The 21,663-nt window shown below is 37.0% G+C and overlaps 1 protein-coding gene across 5 annotated transcripts in view; it reads left to right on the forward strand.

Moving 5' to 3' along the window:
* Window positions 1-21,663, forward strand: part of TTLL7 (tubulin tyrosine ligase-like family, member 7) — a 70,286-nt gene that overhangs the window by 22,897 nt on the left and 25,726 nt on the right. For 4 of the 5 annotated variants that reach the window (XR_664022.1, XM_009333813.1, XM_009333810.1 and 1 more), the window contains exons 5-12: window positions 3,084-3,242; window positions 4,894-5,110; window positions 7,404-7,568; window positions 8,389-8,547; window positions 16,883-16,977; window positions 17,604-17,751; window positions 17,833-17,906; window positions 20,880-21,015. Coding sequence is in view for 4 of the 5 variants with exons in the window: in XM_009333813.1 (XP_009332088.1) it covers window positions 3,084-3,242; window positions 4,894-5,110; window positions 7,404-7,568; window positions 8,389-8,547; window positions 16,883-16,977; window positions 17,604-17,751; window positions 17,833-17,906; window positions 20,880-21,015 (1,153 nt within the window). In the remaining variant the exon portion in view is untranslated. The remainder of the gene's footprint in view (window positions 1-3,083; window positions 3,243-4,893; window positions 5,111-7,403; window positions 7,569-8,388; window positions 8,548-16,882; window positions 16,978-17,603; window positions 17,752-17,832; window positions 17,907-20,879; window positions 21,016-21,663) is intronic. The other variant, XM_009333814.1, reaches the window with a different exon arrangement.

Consider the following 21,663-nt stretch of genomic DNA (forward strand, 5'->3'; position numbering starts at 1 on the left):
ATCGTTTTCAAGGGGAATAGTCAGAACACAGAAAAGAAAAAAAAATAGAGGTGCCATTGTAGGGCCAACTAGATTTAATTTCTGTAAATGGTCTCTTAGATGAGATCTCCTCATGTGAAGGATAAGTGTGGTTACAGAATGAATACAGTAAGTGGGGGAGAAGGTGTACAGGATGAATGGGAAGGGGAACAGACCCATGTATGAGATGATCATTTTTGCAACACCTTTGTTGTTTACATTTAAAAGGTTTGTGAACTGATCATGGGCCAAGAATCGTTCTCATCCATACCTACCCACTGACCTCCTTTCCTACTTGAAAAGTCAGCAGATCTTGAAACGTAGGCAGTGGAACCTGCGTTATTAGACTGACAAGTCATGTCTTTACTTACCTACGTTTTGTTCAACACCTTTGATTCTTTTGCACAGAAAGCACTCTGAGAAACAAGAGCACAGTCTGACCACATCAGTGAGCTAAAATAGCACTCAGAAGAACAATAACTTGCTGTTTGATTCTCAGACCTCTTGGTAAGGACTGCGAAGGCTAAAGGATAGAGCAGCACAGTGAAGAAGTGGTTACCCACAGTAGTGGATAGCAGATGTGCTGGAAAATAGGGCTATTGTAATGGAATAGGTCTTGATTCCGCAAGCTACTTGATGATGTTCCTAAGCCATTTCTGAATAGGGCCAAGCAGGGAAAGAAGAGAGCTGAATTCTTTTGTTGAAAGTTTTAGTGAGGACCAGAACTTGTAAACAATGGTTAAGTATTCCGCTTCATACTATTAAGTGTTTGTAGTCTACTAGTTGTGCATAAGATAGCAAAAGCCATATAGAACTGATGTACTTGCAGTCACAAAATAACATTAATATATCTAGAATACCATGAAGCTATATTCATTGAGTAGGGAGCATGTGTACTGAAACCTGTAAGTTAAATGGCAAGTCTCTATCATGTAACACTTCAGGATGCATATGATAAATAATTTGGAGGGGGATGGAAACTAACACAGAAATTGCTTTTTGCCTAAAAATAGGATAATTTCTGCCTAGATGAGTTATTAAGTTAGCAAGGTAATAACATTTGTAAATGTATAGCAGGTGGAGAGTAGTTTAAAAATATGCATGAATCACGAATTATAATATCTATTTATGTTTTTTAAAACTTTTTTTGTGAATATTTGGTGGCTTTCATCAAACCAAATTTGTAAAAATAATAGTTAACAATGAAGCTGCAGAAGCACTGAATCTCATGCAGTACTTCAAGACTACTATAGCTATTGTGGTTTCTGCAGAGTGTTTGTTGGGTAGTTGGCTGAACCATTTGGTGACAGCGTATCTATTATACCAGTAGGGCTTGGCTACAGTCCTGGCCTTACAGATGTGGTTGGCAGCTCTGGTTTTTTTCCATTAGTATCTGAGCCACTTAAAGAAAAAGTGTCTTATGCTACATCAGGAGTATTATGTAGGCTCATAGTAGAAATGAAAAATTGGGATGATATTGTGTCTTTTACATTTAAGTTATCCTGATACTATTCGTTTCCATTACAAAAGTAAAAGTATACCTAAATCTGTAATTAATTACGAAGTATTAAAATTCATCATAGTGTCTTTTTTTTTTTTAAATCACAGTTGGGGAACTTCCTATATCAGTTAATTTCTTTCTAAACAACCAGTCACTTTCTGTCGGTCAATGGATGTTTGTATTTTAGATGTGTCCACCCTATGTTACAGAGTAGTTTTGAGTTACCCGTACTAATTTCATATGAGGTTATGTATGAAGTTTCAGGCATTCTGAGTACCTGAAACAAACTAGCTGTACCAGTATTTAACTCAGCAAAGACTAAATTTATTCTGCTGGGAGCTATGGTATACTAGTCTGCGTAGTACCACGAAGTCCACACTGCTCCTATAACTTGGCTGTCAACCAGTATTAGAGCTACTTTGTTTAAAGCTGACCCATACCTATCTAGCCCATACTGCCAGTCTGGCGTGGGTATATGCTTCCTATCGGCCAGATACATAGCTTTGGGCGAGGGAAACTTCTGCTAACTGAATTCTCTACCATTTTTCCTCTTCTGTTTGTCTTTTCTGCATTCAGACAACAGAGCTCTAAAATGAGAGGTGCTCACTACCTCAGCTGCCACAGCTATTAAAGCAGGGAGATCAGGGCCTTGCTGCATCCTTTAACCAGATTCAGTTTCAGAGATTGTTCCCTATGATGTCTTAACTTAATTTTTGTTTCAGTTCTTCTATTTTCCCCTCCCTTGTCTTGCTTTGCGTTTCGTTGCTTTCTTTTGACTAAATCAGGTGCTCAGGGAATGTCAATCACAATATGCTGGTACCAAACACAAATCCAAGCTTCTGTGTTTTCCCCTATATTGGAGGTGCCTGAGCAGTTGCTTGGCCTATGTCAAAGTATATTTACTGCAATTCCTTACTTCTGAAATTCCTTCAAAAGACTAGAAAGAAACAAAAACCTCTTTTAAAATTGCTTCCATTTTAATTTTAAATTCAGTCCTTGTTACTAATATTTTTTGCACCCAGGAAGAAACTTCAAATATCCCAGGTCCTCTTTTTTTGTGTGTGTTGGTCCTCATACATCCCCCAATACATACCAATATGAAACTTGCCAAATATCCCTACCCCTCCCAAGGAAAAAAAAAAAAAGAAGAATACAGGAAACCAGGAGTCTATTAGGTAGGAAAAGATCTATAATAACATGGTCTATTGTAAGTTTAATACTTATAAGAATAGGAATAGCATTAAATCATCTGAGTAACTGAACAAAAACTGTAACAGGAGTTCAATGGATGCGAAGAAATGAGATGGATGCCAGTAACATAATAAGCAAATACAGTATGATAATAAGCAAAAACGCACAAGACAGTCTGCTTTTGTTGTTCTTAAAGTATGTGTATATGTTATAGAGCTCTAACTATCCTTAAACAACTGCAGAAGTTTGGTTTCATATTACAGCATTTTGCTAAAAAAGTTTCCTTGTCAAATTATTGTAAACACTTTTTAATCCCTAGGATTGATACATCAAAGTAGTTAAAAGATTTTAACTCAATTATGCTTTTTTGCAGAATGATCAAGAGTCAGCCTCAGGAGTATAGTTTTATTCCTCGAACATGGATCTTCCCTGCAGAATACACACAGTTTCAGAACTATGTAAAAGAACTGAAGAAGAAACGTAGACAGAAAACTTTCATAGTCAAACCAGCTAACGGTGCAATGGGACATGGGTAAGTTAACATGCAACTTCAGTCGTCTTATCCATTAAAGGTGAAATCCAGTGCTATTCACAACATTAACAGAAGCTGTGTATCAGTGAGAAGTTTGTAGTTAAAGTTGTATGTTCAGTATAAGAAGTTCATGTATTGGACAAAGGCTTAACAAGCAGAAACAGCTAAAATATAAAGCTAAATGGAAGTGGTATTTTAATGTTGTTTTGAATGTGGCATAATTAGAGAATGCATTTTCTGATGAGGCTTAAATAATTCTTAAGATCAGGATTATTTTTATTGTGAATTTATCTAAAGAATATGTTTATTAATCTGCTGTGCTTAGACTTATGGGGTGAGATTGAATTGGGCATAAATGGCAGGGTTTTGGTGGCTGGGGGGGCTGCAGGGGTGTCATGTGTGGTAGAAGGTCAGGATCTTCCACAGCTCTGAAACCCGCCCAACCACCCCATTGCGTGCCAAAACTGCAGCCAGTCAGAGAAGCGCAAACTTATTTAAGAGTGGCAGCCACACGGTGTAGGAGAAACAGAGGAGACTGTTGGGGCTGCGGCTGGAGGTGCACTCTTGGAAGGAGGTGACACCCATGCTGGAGGAGGGACACTCCTGCAGAGTCTGCAACCTGCAGCTGAGTTGAAACGGCTTTGCCTGTGGCAGGGCTGCACAGTGAAAAACAATGAAATAACTATTGCAATTTCATTCTTAACTCTGTTCTTAGTTTTAGATATTTCAATTTTAGCTTTTATTGCTTTTACTACCAATTTGGATTATAGAGTATAGTAAAGTTCTTAGTTAATAAAAATATATCAGAATTACTGTAAAAGTAAAGCATCCAAACTTTTCCATTTCCTTATTTTTCAGTCCTCTTCATAAGGGCAAAGATAAGCTGAAGGGAGAGGTAGCAGCATGTTTCAGAGAAATGCCTGGAAAGTACTTCAGTATACTAGGAGTATTCAGCACCAGAACACTGAAATGTATTATAAATGGTAGAGGGTAAGATTAAGGCAACAAAGCTATGGGAATTCAGGGTTAATAATGATACACTGAAAAATATTAGCTATTACAGTTATTTAAAAGTCTGTGTAGTTAGGGACTGCCAGTTTATAGTATGTATAGAAACCATTTTTCATTCTGATGTGGGGAAACTGGAATACAGAAGTACTGAGCTTAATCTTTGCCATCCTTAGTTGTACCGATCAGTGTCCTGCTTTGCAAACATCATCACTGAGTCAGGTTAGCCCTGAAAGTTCTTTGCAACCTGTACCTTGGGCAGAAGTTGTGACAAAGAAAGACTGGAAGCCTATTTTACAGCTGCTTGGGGAAGAATAATCACAAAAGCTGGAGACTGGTCGTTCTGCCAAAGGATTTCAAAGGGTAGAGGGAACCCATTATATAAATTGTTGAATCAAAGGAAGCAGAAAGTTATTTTGAAATGGCTCATTGCCTTTTTTCATCCAGTGAAAGACCATAAAGGACACGAAACCAAAAGCCATGTAAGCGAATGGCACTTTTTCTCTACCCTACAAATCAGATACGTAAGTCTTTTTCTCCAGGTAGACCTTAGCCTGACTACTTGGCTGGGTGACCATGCGAAGCTATTTCGAAGAGTAATGTCAAAGTTCCATGTTTTTAAAATAACCTTTGTTTTTACCAGGATCTCTTTAATAAGAAATGGAGAAAAGTTACAAGCTCAGGATCACTTGATTGTTCAGGAATATCTTGACAAACCATTTCTTATGGAAGGCTACAAGTTTGATTTACGTGTGTATATTCTTGTAACCTCCTGTGATCCATTGAAAGTATTTTTATATCATGATGGACTGGTGAGAATGGGCACAGAAAAGTATCATCCCCCCAGTGACTCAAATTTGGTAAGTTGCAGTTCATTCTGATTTATTGCTTATGCATGTAGAATTTTACCTGTGTAGTGTTTGGAGGAGGTAAAATAAAATAAATTGTGACATGAGATTTAATTCGGTATTCATCTGGCTGAATTTTTGTATTGCCATTGAAGAGAAAAAATTAAAATGAAAGATATTTAACTCATGCTTTTCTATCAAAATCACAAGTATAGCAATATTATTGCTTATGTATAAAAATTTTATATGACTTTGCATGTATGCATGCTAAAGAGTTTAAATATTTCCTAAAAGAAAGCAAAAGATGTCAATTATTGACGTTCAACCCAGAAAAAATGAAGTAAAGAAAATCACTTCAGGAACAGTTACATTGCTTTTATATTTATCTGAGACTCAGTGTGGGGTGGGGTAGGGGGGAGGGTAAGGTTTATCTCCTGCTAGATCGTTGTTTAACATCCCTGAAGTTTAGAGCTTCTGCTGAGGATCCTGCAATGTTTCAGCCATTGTGTTAGGAACCTATGCAGAAAACAGAAAAACAGCGATACAAAGACCAGTGCATGAGAGTGGTCACTGCAGTCCCTGAACGTGAGGGAATCTGCTGCCGGTGCTGTCTGTCAGGGACTGCTTCAGCGGGGAGAGGAGTATGTACTTGTCAACTTCAGGGTGGTACAGCAGGGCTGCCTGTAAACTTGCAGAGAACCAAGAAATGGCAAGGGACATGCTAAAGTTTTTGGACACTTTAATCCTCCCGTTCACTGTACAGCATCTTCCCCTGTTGAGAGGTGTAACCCCTCTCTTCTGGCACAGACCAAAATGCAGATGTCTGTTAAGAAAGAAGTAGATGTGAAGCATTGGGAGGCATCAGTAGATTTGAGTTTTTTATACCTCAGTCTGTACTCATTATCTGAGCAGATAAACAGAACAGGCAGTTGTTTCTGTGTTCTCACAACTGTTCATGTTGTAGTTTGTCTATTGTATGAAATAGCCTAGCTTATCACTAGTGACATTGTTCTTTGGATGACATTGTTCCACGGTGACATTGTTCCAGATAACTTCAGACTAAAGATTAGTTCAGATGCTTAATAAATGTTCTAAAACCACGTCAATATTTTTGTAGTCTGAAAAGTAATTGCTTTTGTCTGAAATAATTTGAATTTCATGGAAAGATGACATTTATAACGATTCAAAACCAAGAGGTTTCAGAATGATTCTCAAAGCAGTAATTGGAAGCTATGGGAGAAATTCGTTATTTGTAGTGCTAATACAATATATTGTTAACTAGCCTGCAATTAAGTCGATTGGGTTTGTTAATTTCATTAAGGTGTTTTAAACATAAGTAAGTGCAGTGAGATAAATTACAGCAGAAGGCTTGTGTTATCTATTGGCTATCTTATCAAAAAGGAATTGAAACAGAAGGCTTATGGTCAGCTTAGAACATCAACTACATTCCAGTAAGGAATCAAACATGACAGAGAACTGTCACTGTGACGAGGACAGTCATCGTGGTAGTGTAGGTGGAAAGCTGAATTAGTATCTGTACTGGCAGATAATGTAAACATATAAATCATGACTTATAAATTGGTCTTGGAAAGGTAATTTTTTTTTTTTTAAATGCAACTGATAACATGAATCTATTGCTGGTGACATTTTGCTCCATAAAGGAACTCTGGCTCTCACTCATTTATGTAATGTATATCTTGAAATTTACCTTCCGCTGATGTACGGCTACCAGCCAATAAAAAATGAGCAATTTTGGCAGATATCAATATGGCAGATGAGTTTATACGTAACAGATATTTTAAAGTACCACTATCATGAGAACATTTCTCATAAATAAACTACAGTGAAAACTGAAATGTGGGATTGTCTATGAAACAGATGCCAGAGTGTTTTTTAGCACTTTTAAAGTAGCGCTTCAAAATACCATCTTTATTGTTTGCTTCTTGTGGAATGTAATCATTCTGTAAGTTATGATAATTGCTCTTCACATTTCTAGGTAGTTATTTACATATAGACCTGTAAAAATGGCAGATATATTGCCTAACCAGATGTTGAGTGGTAGATCGGTTGACTGCAACTGGCTTAAATACGAGCACAGGTTTTGTTATAAGAAGGCTAGAACATTCAGTAGAGGAAGTCTCCAAGAATCAGAAACACTAAATCTGCATATAGTGTTATTTGCAAATATGAACTGTTTGACTATGTCACTATTGATTTAACATGGTTTTTTTCTTTTAATTTTTTTGAATTGACCATGCTAGAGTTGTGTTTAAGGATTTTTTAATGTCTTTTCTCCCTTTTTTAGAGTCAATTGTATATGCATCTGACTAACTACTCTGTCAACAAACATAATGAACACTTTGGACGGGATGAAACAGAAGACAAAGGAAGCAAACGCTCCATAAAATGGTTTACTGAGTTTCTAGAAACAAATAATCTTGATGTCTCCAAATTCTGGAGTGATATTTCAGTAAGATAAAACTAATACGCTTTTCTTTATTTTGTGTACGTATATTCTTAGAAAATTAATTGCTTCTGCCATCTGCTTTACTGGAATCCAGAATGATTTTTGAAACTTTATTAATCCAAATTCTCAGCAATGCATGCCACAAAGGACATACTATAAATGATGATTATGGTTTTTAAAAGGCTAAATTCAGAGTTTGATTATAAATTCAATGTTAAACTTTTTCTGAGGGACAAAAGCCCTTTCAAACAGTTATTCACGTAAGTAATATGATACAAAGGAACCAACCCATTTAAATTCTTGGAGACTTTTCTAGAGTATAAAGTGAATTTTATGTGTGAATATTTAGAAAACTGTAGTCAGAGTTGCATATATCTATGGACTGGAACATGCGCCATTGAAGTCAGTGGTTATGTTACAGGTGTCTTTAGGTGAGGAATAGGCCTAAGACTGTTAGAGCTTAAGCATCATCTGTACATATAATTCTGAGAATATTGAAAATTATATTGCAAAATGAAATGGGTGAAGATTGGCAATATTATACTTTGTTCCCAAAATACCTTTAGCGTTTAAGTTATTATGTGTCTAAAAGTACGTATCTACTCTGGAAAGTATAACAATATACTCTAGAGCTATATAAAAAAAATATATCTGTTACTCCATAGAAATAGTTTATTTATTATAGACCATTTATTTGGTATTTTAAATCTTTTTTTAGTAGATACTTTAATGAAATGTAAAAGATTAAAGTGTGAAACACATTAGCTCAATATATACTGGTGTCTTCTCTCTTGATGAATTTTTCTGAAAAAAATCCCTACAGGAGTTAGTAGTGAAGACTCTCATAGTTGCAGAGCCACATGTTCTTCATGCTTATCGCATGTGCAGGCCAGGGCAAGCACCAGGAAGTGACAGTGTCTGCTTTGAAGTCCTGGGATTTGATATTCTGCTGGACAGAAAACTAAAACCATGGCTCCTAGAGGTAAACCTCTTTAAACAAATGTAAAGTAAATTTTTAAGAGTAAAGTTAACAAAGCCCCAGCTGAATTCATATCTATGTAAGAAAACTTCCAAAGAAAATCTCTGCATTGCAGGAGGTACTGTTGTTGAGTGCGTAGATGGTGCTTTTTCTGCAGCATCCATATGGAAACACTGCCTTGCAGTGGTTTTGGAGACTCAGATAAAGGTAATCGTCTTCCTGGAGGAATGTTGCATTTCAGATGTTTTTGAAAGTTTTAATGAGAAATGTGATGTTAATCCAGTTGTTATTGTAGCTGAAGGACCTTCTTTATAGCAATTGGGTGCTACATAGATTTCATTCATGAGTATGGCTCTGTATATGGCTCTGGCAACTTTTGTGAATGTATGGTCTTAATTTTCTCTTTTTTGGGATGTGTGTTCTTTTCCTCTCCTGTGGCTTTTAAAAGCACCCACATAAACAGAGGAAACTAATTAAGTATACATGAAATGCTGTCAAACAATTGGCCTGAATGGACTGGGATAACTATTTCTCCTCTGACATGTTACTGGTACAGTTAAGCTTAAGTGGTGCTTGAACACATTTTCAACCAGGAATGTTTGAGGTTTGTCTGTTGTGTCTCTTTAATTACACGATTAATAACATATACATAGAGTTCACTTGTCTTTTTTCAGATTGTCTTATATCATTATGTTAACTGGTTGGGAGGCTGTACAGCTGGAGGAAAAAAGCAAAATGTATTAAAAATCTGTCTATTGACAATAAATCATGAATATGATTTGGCTACTGATGCGCAAAATGTACACAATTAATTTACTGAATTATAACCTTGTTCTCAGGCCATTAATACTGTCAACAGTTGTTTCGTCGTGCTTATTTCTCTCAGGGGGTCAGTATAATTTTAATTAGAAAAACATAAATTCCTTCACTGTTGCAATGCAGACATAGGCATATTTGCTGGCTTTGATGTGCCAGCCAAAAGAAGCACGTGACATGAACTTAGTCTGTACTGCATTGACATCTTCTCTTTTTGTTGAGCAAAGCCTGCTACCCCTTTGATTTAGCTCTACGCTTCCGGATTATCATCTGTAGGTTGCCTGTAGCTTGCATATAAGTGTATGTAGTTGTTTAAGTGCAGTCTGAAGTTGGTCTGTGTATGCATTTCACCCAGCCTTGTAGCAAATGGTGACAGACCTCTTCTATGAGAGATGGTGAACCAACCCGTGTGGTGAATCCGTTCTGAAGGACAACCCTCTATCTGCCATGGATGTTTACATGCAGAATGGAGATTTTAGGGATTTGATTCACCATGTCTGATAATGCTTCTCAGAGGAGAATCATACTATCCCCGACGCCTTGTTTGTGAGGGAGGGATCTTGCAAAGTAGTAAATGCTGCTCTGGTATTTTGCGTTGATGGAGAATACTTCAGGACTTGGAGTTGTGTACCTGGTTATTATTTTTTTTAAATACAGAAGTCTAATTATTTCCTTATCTGCTTTTGGTGATACGGGTATCCTTCAACTTATTTTGCCAGACATTGAACTAAACTAACTGAAATTTCAAACTTTGAAACTTAGTAATTCAGCTTCTATACTCATCCACTGAATTTTACTGTGCTTGTTCATATTTTTTGCAGCACTCTCAGAACAAACACACAGTATGTATATGTATGCACACTGTATGTATACTATATGTAGTGTAGTAAAGATTGAATATACAGTGTATATATATACACACTACATAATATATATACAGAGTGTGTGTGTATATATGTATATCCATATATAATTTTTTTTTTTCCTAAACCAGTTCTGGCTTCTTCCCCAGCTTTCCACTCTTATTTTTTTTTCCACCATTTCCCTCTTGCCAAACCCCCCTTAGGGGAGTGAATCATTCTTTCTAACAGTGGTAACAAGTACTAATCACAAGGTTCCGAATGTTCCCAGTGTTATGGGAAAATTGCCAAAATAGGATTAGGATGGTAAATCTAGTTTCATGTTTCCATAGGTCATGTAGCTTTTCTGTTATAAAGATAGCTTAATAAACTATTATAAGAAATAAATTGTGCAACGTTATAATGACTCTGCTTTCCTGAGATGACTTTTGTTTAGATTGCCCTGATGCAATGTAGCTCTCCTGCTCCTTGATGCTACTGAACTTCCGGAACCTTCTACTGAAGTGAGGGCTGTGGGAAATGCATGATTGCCATCTCGTGGCACCAAATGTTTCTGGCAAGCATCTGTGCAGTCCCAGCAGCCTCCGTCCTTTCTGAGTAGTAACAACTACCTAGATTTCCCCTCTGTTCCCAGAAAATCCAGTTTTACTCTTTTGGACCAGAATTTCCAAGCTAGGTTACTTTATGTACATAGGAAAATCATACAGTTGAAGTTCTTGGATGGACTCCAGCCTTGTTCAGCCTCATTATAGCCAGTTGGGATCACAAAGTTGGGATCCCTGGAGAGAAAGATCACATTTTATTAACTGCCTCAAGTGCAGGGTACCCAACTTGATTGTGGTTTTATGTGGGTGAGAGAAACTCACCTTATATACAGATCCACAAATTTATTATTTAGTGTAACTGAAGCTCAGTTGCCCCTTGACCCAAGAGTTTAGCAATATTTAGAACCTTTCCGGTTACTGTTAGGAGGAGCAACTGATGAGACTACTCATCTAGCTCTTTGGTTCAATCCTTTCCTTCTTTTTAATTTTATTTATTTGTAACAAAGACGACTTCCTTTCAGTGATTTTTGTGCCCAGGCAGCCTCTCCCTCTGTTGCCTTGGAGAGCCATTTTTGGGGCTCTTTCTTCTGCTGTCTGTTGTCTTTTTCCTCTCTCTGACGCTCGTACATGGGTTCTCTTTGCTTTCAAACAGTAGCACTGAATCCAGTAAGCACACATGGCTTTAACTGGCTCAATATTTGCCTTCAGTAGTAACTCCTACTCTTTCCACTTTTCCCATGAATCAAGAGTGAAAAAGACTGCAGTTTGATTTAACATATAATATCGTCTTACTATGGGCAGTTGCCCAAAGAGCTGGGCTAGCAACTTGCCTCTGTCTGGTGGTCATGTCTATTGGATGAGATGTTTCTGGTGCTGTTTGGATGAACGTCTCATTTACCATTCCAAGCAAACCATAATTTTACACTAAATCAGCCTGCAGAACTTCCTCACGCAGGGACTTCACAACGTTTGGTTTGGTGCAGGGAAGAGGGAAGTGACATGAAGGCAGGACTAAGAGAGGGGCAGCACCAGTCCTTTCTGGCAGCCTGCAGTCGCACTGGACTAGGTTAAACGTGAAACAGCACCCATATGAGGCAGTTCTGTGGTGCTTAAACTGAACAATGTACCGGCTGCAAGATCTCTGCCTTCCTCCTGTCCTTTGTTGAAGGCATGCTCCCTGCCCCTTTCCCTGTGATGGCACTGGTGCTTGTAGGATTCCTTCCTGAGATGATCAAGGACCAATGAAAAATAATTTTTGGTGAGGTTAATCTTCATGTGGATCGTTGGCATCAGCTTCCTCACTCTCTGTAGACCCCAGTGCAAAGACAATGAAGTAGGCAGAGTATGACAGCTTGGATTTGTATCAATTTAAACTGCCATGGAAGAACAGCCTTCTGCTTAAGCTAAGAAAAAGGGGGTTAGCACTCTCACAATTTGTGAAGATTAGGAATGAGTGATTACAATGAACTTCATGATTGTTGCTAATCAAATATCTGCTCAATGATAGCCACTAACAGCTTTCTGTGTAATAGGATTTTTATGGCTTGTAAATTTCTTTTGCTTTCTGAATTCTATTGTTAGTAATCTCAATCACTTTAATAAAGAATGAGATCCCTTCCAAAACATTCACACTGTCCTACAGATTGAACAGAGATTAAATCCCTGTTATTGAAAGGGTGTAATATTTTATTCAATTGATTATAGCTTTATAAAGTCATTCATGTAATCTCTCTTCATATTTGAAAGGTCTTTTCAATAGGTATGTGTGACAGATAGTGGAAAATTTCTTTTCCTACTCCATGCTAATAGGCTGCAGCAGTGGGAGGTGAGAGTATGCTCTTTGACTGTTTTGGTAAAGAGGTGAAATGCCAGGCTGAAATTTATCCCATGTCTTGGTGAAGAAGAAAATGGTTTATCTTACAAATTTACAGCGTTTAATTTTTTGTAAAATCGGAATCCTTTGCAAATGTAACTGTGGATGGGAGCCTTCACAGGAGGTACTTCAACTTTTGCTGCTTAATTTAAGCATTACAGATATGAGGTCCTCTGGTGACAAGTATGTAATTATGAAATACACTGAGCTACACAACTGCTGTGCTTACAAGCAGTTTGATTAATTGTATGTGCTATATTCAGTGAAATTTTAATTGTGAAACCAACGTTGAAGATTTCAGTTGGAGGAGTTAAAAACTTATGTGGACAATTCAGTTCTATAGCTATTGAAAAGTCATAGAAAGTAAAGAACCTAAAGTATCATCACCAGTAAAGCAGATATTTGGGAGATAAAATTGTGATATTGTAAAAATAATAGATGTGAGAAACATTATGTCCAGGAGTCTATATAGAGGATTACTGTATCTGTTTATTAAGTAATTTTTCTTTTTGATGCGTTGCTGTATACAACACATTAGAAAATTTGAAGTTTTGAAGATAACTTAATCAAAGAAACCTAATGCACGCCACTGCCATAGCTCCAGAATTAGTGTTATAAAATCTGTCATGAGTAGATTCAACCAGATAGCTGCTAGTTTAAGAGTAGTGCTGATCATGGAAGGTAGTCAGCTAGATCAAGCATGTAGGTATTTTTTTGCTTCAAGTGAGGTCCCAGGTAGTGTATAATATGAAGTCACTGTTGAGGAAAAAGGCATTAGTTACCTCTGAGAACAAGTGAGTGGAGCCTTGAAAAGGTATTGTGTGGTGAGACTGTAAAATGTTGTGGTAGCCAGTTTAGTTAGTTGTGCTCTTTGCAGGGAGCATATTATCTGTATGCTCTGGAGATTAGATTATCTGCTGCTTGGGTTTTTTTCTGGTATTGAAGAGGGTTTTTCTGCTCTAAAAATGTTATTTGTGGATTAAACCCTTTTTTGTGACTTAATTATGATTTCTTGCAGATTTACGTCAAGAGTATGGGTGGTTTTGCACATCAGAGACTTACGCTGTGGGTTCAGGTTATGAAGCTTTGGGTAGCAATGCTGGATGAAGATATTCCACATTTTTATACCTCCCATAACTCCATCTACACTCAGTGATAAGTAAACTTTTTAGCTGACATTTAAGGTCAGCTGTCAAGACTGCCTCCTGAAGTTTCTGTTGTGAGAAGGGAGATGCATGGAACAGATGAAGAGGGTTAAAGAGAAAAGTTTGTTAGTGAAGCATCCTTGCACATAGTCATCCTAAATCAAGAGGCAGCTGAAGTATACACATAAACAGTTAGTATGGAATAGCTAATGAACTTTAAATTCACACCTGCTTTCTATGATTAACTTTCTGATGTACCCAGTTGCTCGGATTTTATTTGTACTGGACCTGCATCTGCTGCTACCTGAAACGTATTGCACCAAGCCAAGTTTGCAATAGCTATCCAGAACTGGATCACTGTTTTTACTGCCCCGCTGGTTACTCTTTCGGATTGAGGTCACAGGAGGATTGGGATCTCAAACATTAGTCGTGAATGGTATGTCAGAAAAATTGAGGATGCAGGTGATAAAGCAGTGCTCCAGTTTTAACTATGAATGCCATAGCTTTTCAGCCTCTTAAATCGCTGCATTAAAGTGACAGAAACCTTAGTGTGGAGTGATTGTGTAATGTCTCATAATAGCATTTTGCTTCATAATAGCATTTCAAATGCCTTCTTACATCTTTCCTACCCCCACTTTAATTTTCTGCTTAATAAACAGAGTCGGTATGTTTTTGTTTGTTCAGAAGAGCGAGATGTAGATTTTTGGCAAAATTCATCCTGTAGGAGAGAAACTGTTATTTAAATTATATTACACTTTCCATAGTGTTAATTCTCACTGGTGCTCATATAAGCAACACATAGTTATAGCATTTTTATTAATGCAGAATTTATGCCCAATATTATACTTCAAATTGTTGTAAATCTAGGAAGTACCTAAACCAAATATAAATACAACAGTGTGCACTTTTGTATGCTCTCAAGTTGGATGCTTCAATGCTGTGTAAGCATGTGTCTGTGCATTTCTAGGAATTCAGTATTGGACCAACATAATATTTTACATGTTCCAAATAAGCCCTCGTATATAACTGCAGTCTCACTGGATTTAAGGATTCGGTGTACATAAAAAATCAGAAATTAATTTGTTGGAAGTTTTAATAAATATATTTCTGTCTGTTCACCTGTTTTTAATGCATGCAAAACCATCATTTCGAAGCAGAATATTGTTAGTTGCTACCTGTTCATATGGAGTAAAAAAATTCAATACATGGTACAGAATATCATTTTGTTCTATACCTCACATTTCTCCTGAATAAGGAGTTGGGGCTTGATTTTATGTCTCTGTTTTCAGTCCAGTAAGCTTTTTGTGTACTTAGGTATTTGCTGGACTGAAGCATAAGGCTCCATATTGGATCTTCATGCATATGTATGTAAACATACACAAATCCTTCCTGGATTAGATAATATGATATCTGAAAATCAGAGTATTTCCAACTCATTTCAGTTATCAGCTGTATTTAATCAATGCAGCTCTAGTTAAAGTGTTTTGTTTAAACGTCATGTTGAAAATGAGATGCAGTGTGTCTGTGGTCTTGTCAACTGCCAGTATTCTCTAATGAAATGTTGGAGAACTGGGTTTTAATCCTTGTGTTCGTTTCTCTGAATGTTTACATGTTTGCTTAGCTGAAAGTGGAACATTCACATTAAAAAAAAAAAGAATGTCAATAAATATTTGTACTATCACAGTTTAGAAAAAAAAAATTACCCTTTGTGATGTGATAGGAGACGAACAGGTCAGTCTAAGGAGGTTGGTCGATTAAATATTTGGATGAAAGTCTTCCAAAAAAGAATATGTATGCACTTTTTCACTCTTTCTGCTGAATTTTCATCATTTTTCTTTCAACGTCAGATCTCATTGCTCACTTCGCCAGCCTGTCTGCAAAACCAGCAAACAAGCTGATTCTCAAAGCCAAAAGGTACCCTTTGGCTATAAGCATAAGCGATGGGGCAGCTGGGACTCAGCAGCAGGACAGCTGGTGGCTCACCAGCCAGAATAGTTCTTTGTCCCACAACTGTAGAGGCTCTACGATGCTCTAATGTATCAAAAGTGCTAAAACACAATTTTAATGAACCGCTTTTGCCCTCTGATTTGAACATACTAACTGTCTCTGTATCCCACTTCTTATTTGCCTGGGGCACAAGGTATTAGTTTTCACTTCTGAAGCTCTTTAGTGTCTGTCCCTTCTGTAACCAGCATTGCTCATTCACTGTCAAGGTGAGATTTCTGCCTCTCATTAGCACCCATTGCTCACGTATAAAGTTTTATACCAGCCTGGAAGGTGTTCCTAGAAACGTTGATGGAGCTACTTCATTATCCCTCCTCCAAGCTTTCCAAAAGCTGACGTTCTTCTGCAGGGGCTCCAAAGCTTGGCGGTGGTTATATGGTGGTTGGTTGAGACTCCTGGCTGTTAAGTGTGTGATTTAGTCTCACTGATTCCCAGTTGCATTTCCCTTGTTCCTCTATATTTATGGTAACGTTTTTAATCTCTTATCTTGTACTTAGCTTATAAGCTTTTTGTTACTGAGACTGTTAATTATTTTATGTTTTCACGCTGTGTACTGATTTAATAACTTAGATCTCTAGGTGTTGCTGTAACGTGTATCTGAATAGTTATTTAAATATACTTGAGAAGTCCTTGAATTAGAGCCTCTTTCCGTCCTTATATAGTTGTTACTTTTTAGAGAAGTATTTGAAGTTGCTTTCAGATTCAGAAATAGGAAAGAGTTTAACTCTTCCTGTGCTGGGCTACCGTAGCACGGCACAGTCTGTTATAACGTGTTTAACAGCACTTTGCATGGTAAATTTTCTGGTTGCAGCAACCAAGAATAGATTAGACTGGATTTACAGTGCCAGTACTTGAATGGTGTTCATTGTAAGTGTCTGGATAACTCGGTGGCTGAAAGGTACATCTCCTGGCTCCCAGTATCTGTGATACTCAGTGCTCTATTTTTTTAAAAATACAAATGAAAATGAGCTTCTCAACATGTATTCTCTTAATCTCTGCTACATTTGAAAGAATGGTTTCTCCAAAGCCTCTTACAATAGATGTGTTCCCAGTGAAGGTGAACATTCCTGAGTCTTCTGTATCTCGTTTTTTCAGATTAATCGTGCCCCAAGCTTTGGAACTGATCAAAAAATAGACTATGATGTAAAAAAAGGTGTTCTGCTAAATGCATTAAAGCTTCTCAACATACGGTAAACTTGTCCTCTTTTCTTCAGTCTGGCTCTCTTGCTGTTGCTTTGATTTTATTTTTTTTTTAAATTTGAACTGGACTAGGAGAAAATGAAGACCTTTTTTTTCCACCTTCATATTTTCAAAATGTAAATGTTTCCCTTGCTGTCAGTTTTGCTATTGAAATTAACCCAAATTTAATTTTTCTTCTTGCTCATGTGCTTGCAAAAAATGAGTGGTAACAGTAACTTTTGTACTTTTTAAAAATTTTTTAAATGATTTTTCAAACAGGTCTCAAAGTGGGGATATGAGTGCATGTGGCCATACAGGAAATTTTGTTTTGGCGATAGTTTCACATCCAGTCAAAAGCCATACCCCTCTACAGGAAAATTTTGTAGTTGGGATATGTTGGAGAAAATCTGTACTTCAGGAAAATAGATACAACCATGTTTCACACCTTAAAGTGTGAAAATATTGCAGCCATAAAAGTTAATATTTTAAAAAAATTCTTAATGAGTGTTTCAGTTCTAATTTTATACCATAAACTGCACATGACTGACTGAAAAATACAGATGATATACTTGAGATGAAAGTACATCTCATCTCAGCTGCATTGGATTGACATATCTTAATATCATCTGTGTTTCAGGACAAGTGATAAAAGGAGAAATTTAGCTCAACAGAAGGCTGAGGCTCAAAAAAGACTGTATGGTCAAGGTTCAATGAAAAAACTGTTGCCCGGTTCCTCAGACTGGGAGAAGCAGCGCCACACACTGGAAAGGAGAAAAGAAGAACTGGTAGGAAGGAAAAAATGTGCTGTTTCTTGCCCGTGGCTTATGCTCTCTTTGTTTTAATTGTCTTATTTTCTTGATTTATAGAAGGAAAGACTTGCACAAGTACGTAAACAGATTTCCAAAGAGGAGCATGAAAATAGACACATGGGGAACTACAGGTAACTATTTTTGACTGTATTAGTAGGAAGTATCAATGCATTCTTTAGGAATAATGGAAACAAGTATTTATGGTAGATGATGTTCCTGCCAAAAATGTGTAGGCATTTATAGAAAATGTATGCATGTACACCAGGTAGTAAAGTTGTTTTTTCAGATAGTTCTTTTTGCATGCACTTAGGAATTTATATGACATCAATCACTCTAGTGTTTGTGCAAGACATTTGCTTGAAAGACATGATTGCTCACATTCAGTGTACCAAGAACCAAGACTGTCATTATGGACCTGTTCTACAATCACATATGATTCTTATCTCTGGGGGGGGTGGGGGTGGGGGTGGGGCAATGTAGGGGTGTGAGTATTCCCCTATAAAAAAAAACAAAGTCTGAGTATTCCCCTATAAAAAATAAAATCTGAATGTTATCTACGAGGCTTACCAAAAGTTCAGAAACTATTGGTGCTTCCATCATTTTTGATAGAATGGCACTTGAAATACTATATTCAGATCTCTGCACTTTGATTTTGGATCTTAGTAGGCTTACTTAAACGTAAGTATCTTCAGATTCCTTGGTAAAATACGTTCAAAAGGAAGTTTTAATTTGTTGGTTATAATAGGCATTGGCCAGAAAACAAGAATTTTGTTTTATGATGTTATTATTATTATTATTATTATTATTATTATTTCTTGGTATTTGCTTCAATGAGAAGTGAAAGCAAGGCCTATGAATATTTGGCGAAAGGGAGCGGAGTATGGCTAGGAAGAGATGATGGGAGCATTTGCCCACTCTTTGTAACATTCATCCAGGACGTGGGAGGTCTGGATTCACATCTTTTATTCTGAATTAGTCAGAATGCCTTTACTGCTGTTCTTCATCTCTGCTTTTTTGAGCAGATGTTCTATAATTCCCAGTAAAGTTCTCATTTAAACAGACACATGTTTCTGTGAAATTTTCATTTTTGATGAATTAACATTTTGCTTACGAATAGTCTTTCTTTGTAACATTCCTAGTTTTAATTACATCCTTTCTTGACATATGTGGAGCTGAACTAGTACATCAAAAAACCCCACAATGAAGCAGTTATTTTTATGCTACTTAGACTATAAGAAAGAGAAACATCATGAGGCTTTAGTACATTTTGCTTTTTTGATAACTTTAAAGTCTAACTTTTTGACTGATCGCATTTTAGGTTGCTTATTCAGTTCTTGACTGAAAATGAGCCAAATGTTCTCTTTATTTAGCTTTTCGGTTAATGTAAATCAATAAAAATACAAATTTTTTTTTCCTCAGGAAAAAATGAAGTGTCACTTCATGAGGAATGTGCACATGTAAAAGGGCAGAACAGCTTTGTGTTTTCTTACTACCATGTGTTTGCAAAAGGCAGAAGAATCAGCAGAGCCTGAGAAGTAAAGAAATCTTGGCTAGAGATGCAGAGAAATTTCGTCTGAGCGTTATGCAGTATTTTCTCCTTGTGATGTTCTCCTGCAGAGCAGGACTAGCTTCTGTCAGGCATTGCCATAGAGTCACGGAAATTTTGGGTGCTAGTATTGCTGCATGGATTAATACTGCTTTCTGAACAAAAATCCAGAGAAACCTCAATCATCCTCAGCAGGCTTTGATTTAATCTATGAATGTCAGGTTCAGCAACTGGCTTAGTCAAGTGTCTGTCTGCAGGCACAACTAGCCCGCTGATTCCAGTAGGAGTCCTGGGGTGGTCAAAGTAGGAGCCATGCTTTCAAGCATTTGTGAATTCATGAGGAACTGAAAAGGGTGTATATGACTTTGAAATGGCCTTTAGCTGCAGTGTATTGCTACATATGTTAAAATGAATATCCTTTCTTTAAAAGTATTGTTCTATGGCACTTTTTCAGCAGTAGAATCAACACCATTAAAAAGTGTTGACTGCAACTAGATTAGAGCTCCTACAGGTATTTTATGCAAACTGGAACCATCTTCAGTTTGCTGTAGAAATGCCCTGAGTCTAATGGGATCACAACCATCCTTTTTTCATTGCAACAAAATCATCGTGAAAGATACCTTTTCAAGGAGGAAGAGACTGAAAAGGAAGGAGAAAGAACCTCGTAAAAAGTTCACAAAAGATCCACAAAAACATAAAAGTCACATAATGCCAGTCAATATATAAATGGTACCTATGCTTTGCACAGTGCAGGCAGAATTAACTTATGGATTACTCCTTACAATACATTAGAAATTAGTCTTCCACCTTCATAATTTCTGGCTGTGTTTCAGGCATTCATGACAAATGGATTGGAGTGGTTTTCTTCAAAGCCCGTTGTTGCTTGATGAGCATGAGTAAATCACCAAGTCCTGCTTCTCATGTTGTCGTAATCTCCTTACCCGTGGTTTTAGAGAATAATGCCATGGCTGCTCTAATGGAAAATCAGAGCCACCCTGTACATCCGTGTACCAGAAATTTTTTTTTTCTTGTAGTATCTATTTCTTCCTGTTCATTATTTTGGAGGATTTAGCATTCAAGTGCAGTACATATTCAATCTTCAATTTACATCGTGCCCAACTCAAAGCAGTTGTTCAGATTTTCACTGTTTTGTGTCCTTTTACTGCTAATACAAGTTATTTTGTGGCTCTGAATTTTACATGCAATATTTTGTTAATATTTCATGACTCATTCACACCTGTGTGCATCATTCACACCCACTGAAATTTCAGAGTACTGCAAAACTGAATTTTGGTATATCTCTGGAATGACCTGCATGGTATTTCTTTTGACTGGCTAATTGCTGGTTTAGACATGAATGTGTTCGCTGAGTTAAAATTAGATTTAGAGAACAATGTTCAGAGTATATGTTTTATGATATTATATTATATAATTATTATAGATGGGATGCATATGCATTATAGAAGAGACTGTGAATTAGCTGCATTACTTTTGTTCCTAGTGTGGTAAGTAGCTCAGCTTCTATCTTAAACTCTTTTTTTTTTCCCCCCTGTTTTAGGCGAATTTACCCTCCTGATGATAAGACATTACTTGAAAAGTATGAGAGTTTGTTAGCCACTGCTTTTCAGACGTTTCTTGCTGGAAGAGCAGCTTCACTTCAGCGGGAAATGAATAACCCTTTAAAAAGAATGAAGGTATTGAAGCACAAGAAGTATTGGCTTTAGGAGTTATTTATCTCGGAATTCATGACCTTGTGGATTAGTTTCACGATAATCATGTGTAATGGCTAATAAATAGCATTTGATAATGTTTCCATCATTTTATTATTATTCTTTGTGCAGCTTGTGGGCCAGATCCTTGAATCTGGATGAACTGCAGTGGACCCAGGGTGGAGACAGGCTAGATGGCTTTAAGCTACTTTACCATTTCCCTGATCCTCAGCCTTACCCCTGGCCAAACCAGAGGTTGGCAGAAACTGCTTTTGAGCTGGTAATTGCCTCCTTCTTCCTCCAGTAATGACCCCAGCCTATTCATCCACTTGTGTGGACTGGAATGAGAGATATCATAAAACCAGCTCCACTAGTTTAAGGCATCCAAAAACTCTGCCTGATTGCCTACTTTTGTAGTCAGAGATAAACAGTAGGAGAATGGCTACGTTTAAAATAACCAACTAATGTGATTTAATTTGAAAGCTGAGAAATAGTTTCCCATCTTTGTAGTTGGCATCATCCAGCAGTTTTACAGGAATCTTTGTTTAACCCTTTCTTCAGACTTTTATCTTTAATAAATGTTAAGACTTGATTTTAACTTTCAATTTCATGTTGATTGCAAGCAGAGGTGCA

The sequence above is a fragment of the Pygoscelis adeliae genome, unplaced genomic scaffold (genome assembly GCF_000699105.1).
Source record: "Pygoscelis adeliae isolate BGI_AS28 unplaced genomic scaffold, ASM69910v1 Scaffold10, whole genome shotgun sequence".
In the NCBI taxonomy this organism is placed as follows: domain Eukaryota; kingdom Metazoa; phylum Chordata; class Aves; order Sphenisciformes; family Spheniscidae; genus Pygoscelis; species Pygoscelis adeliae.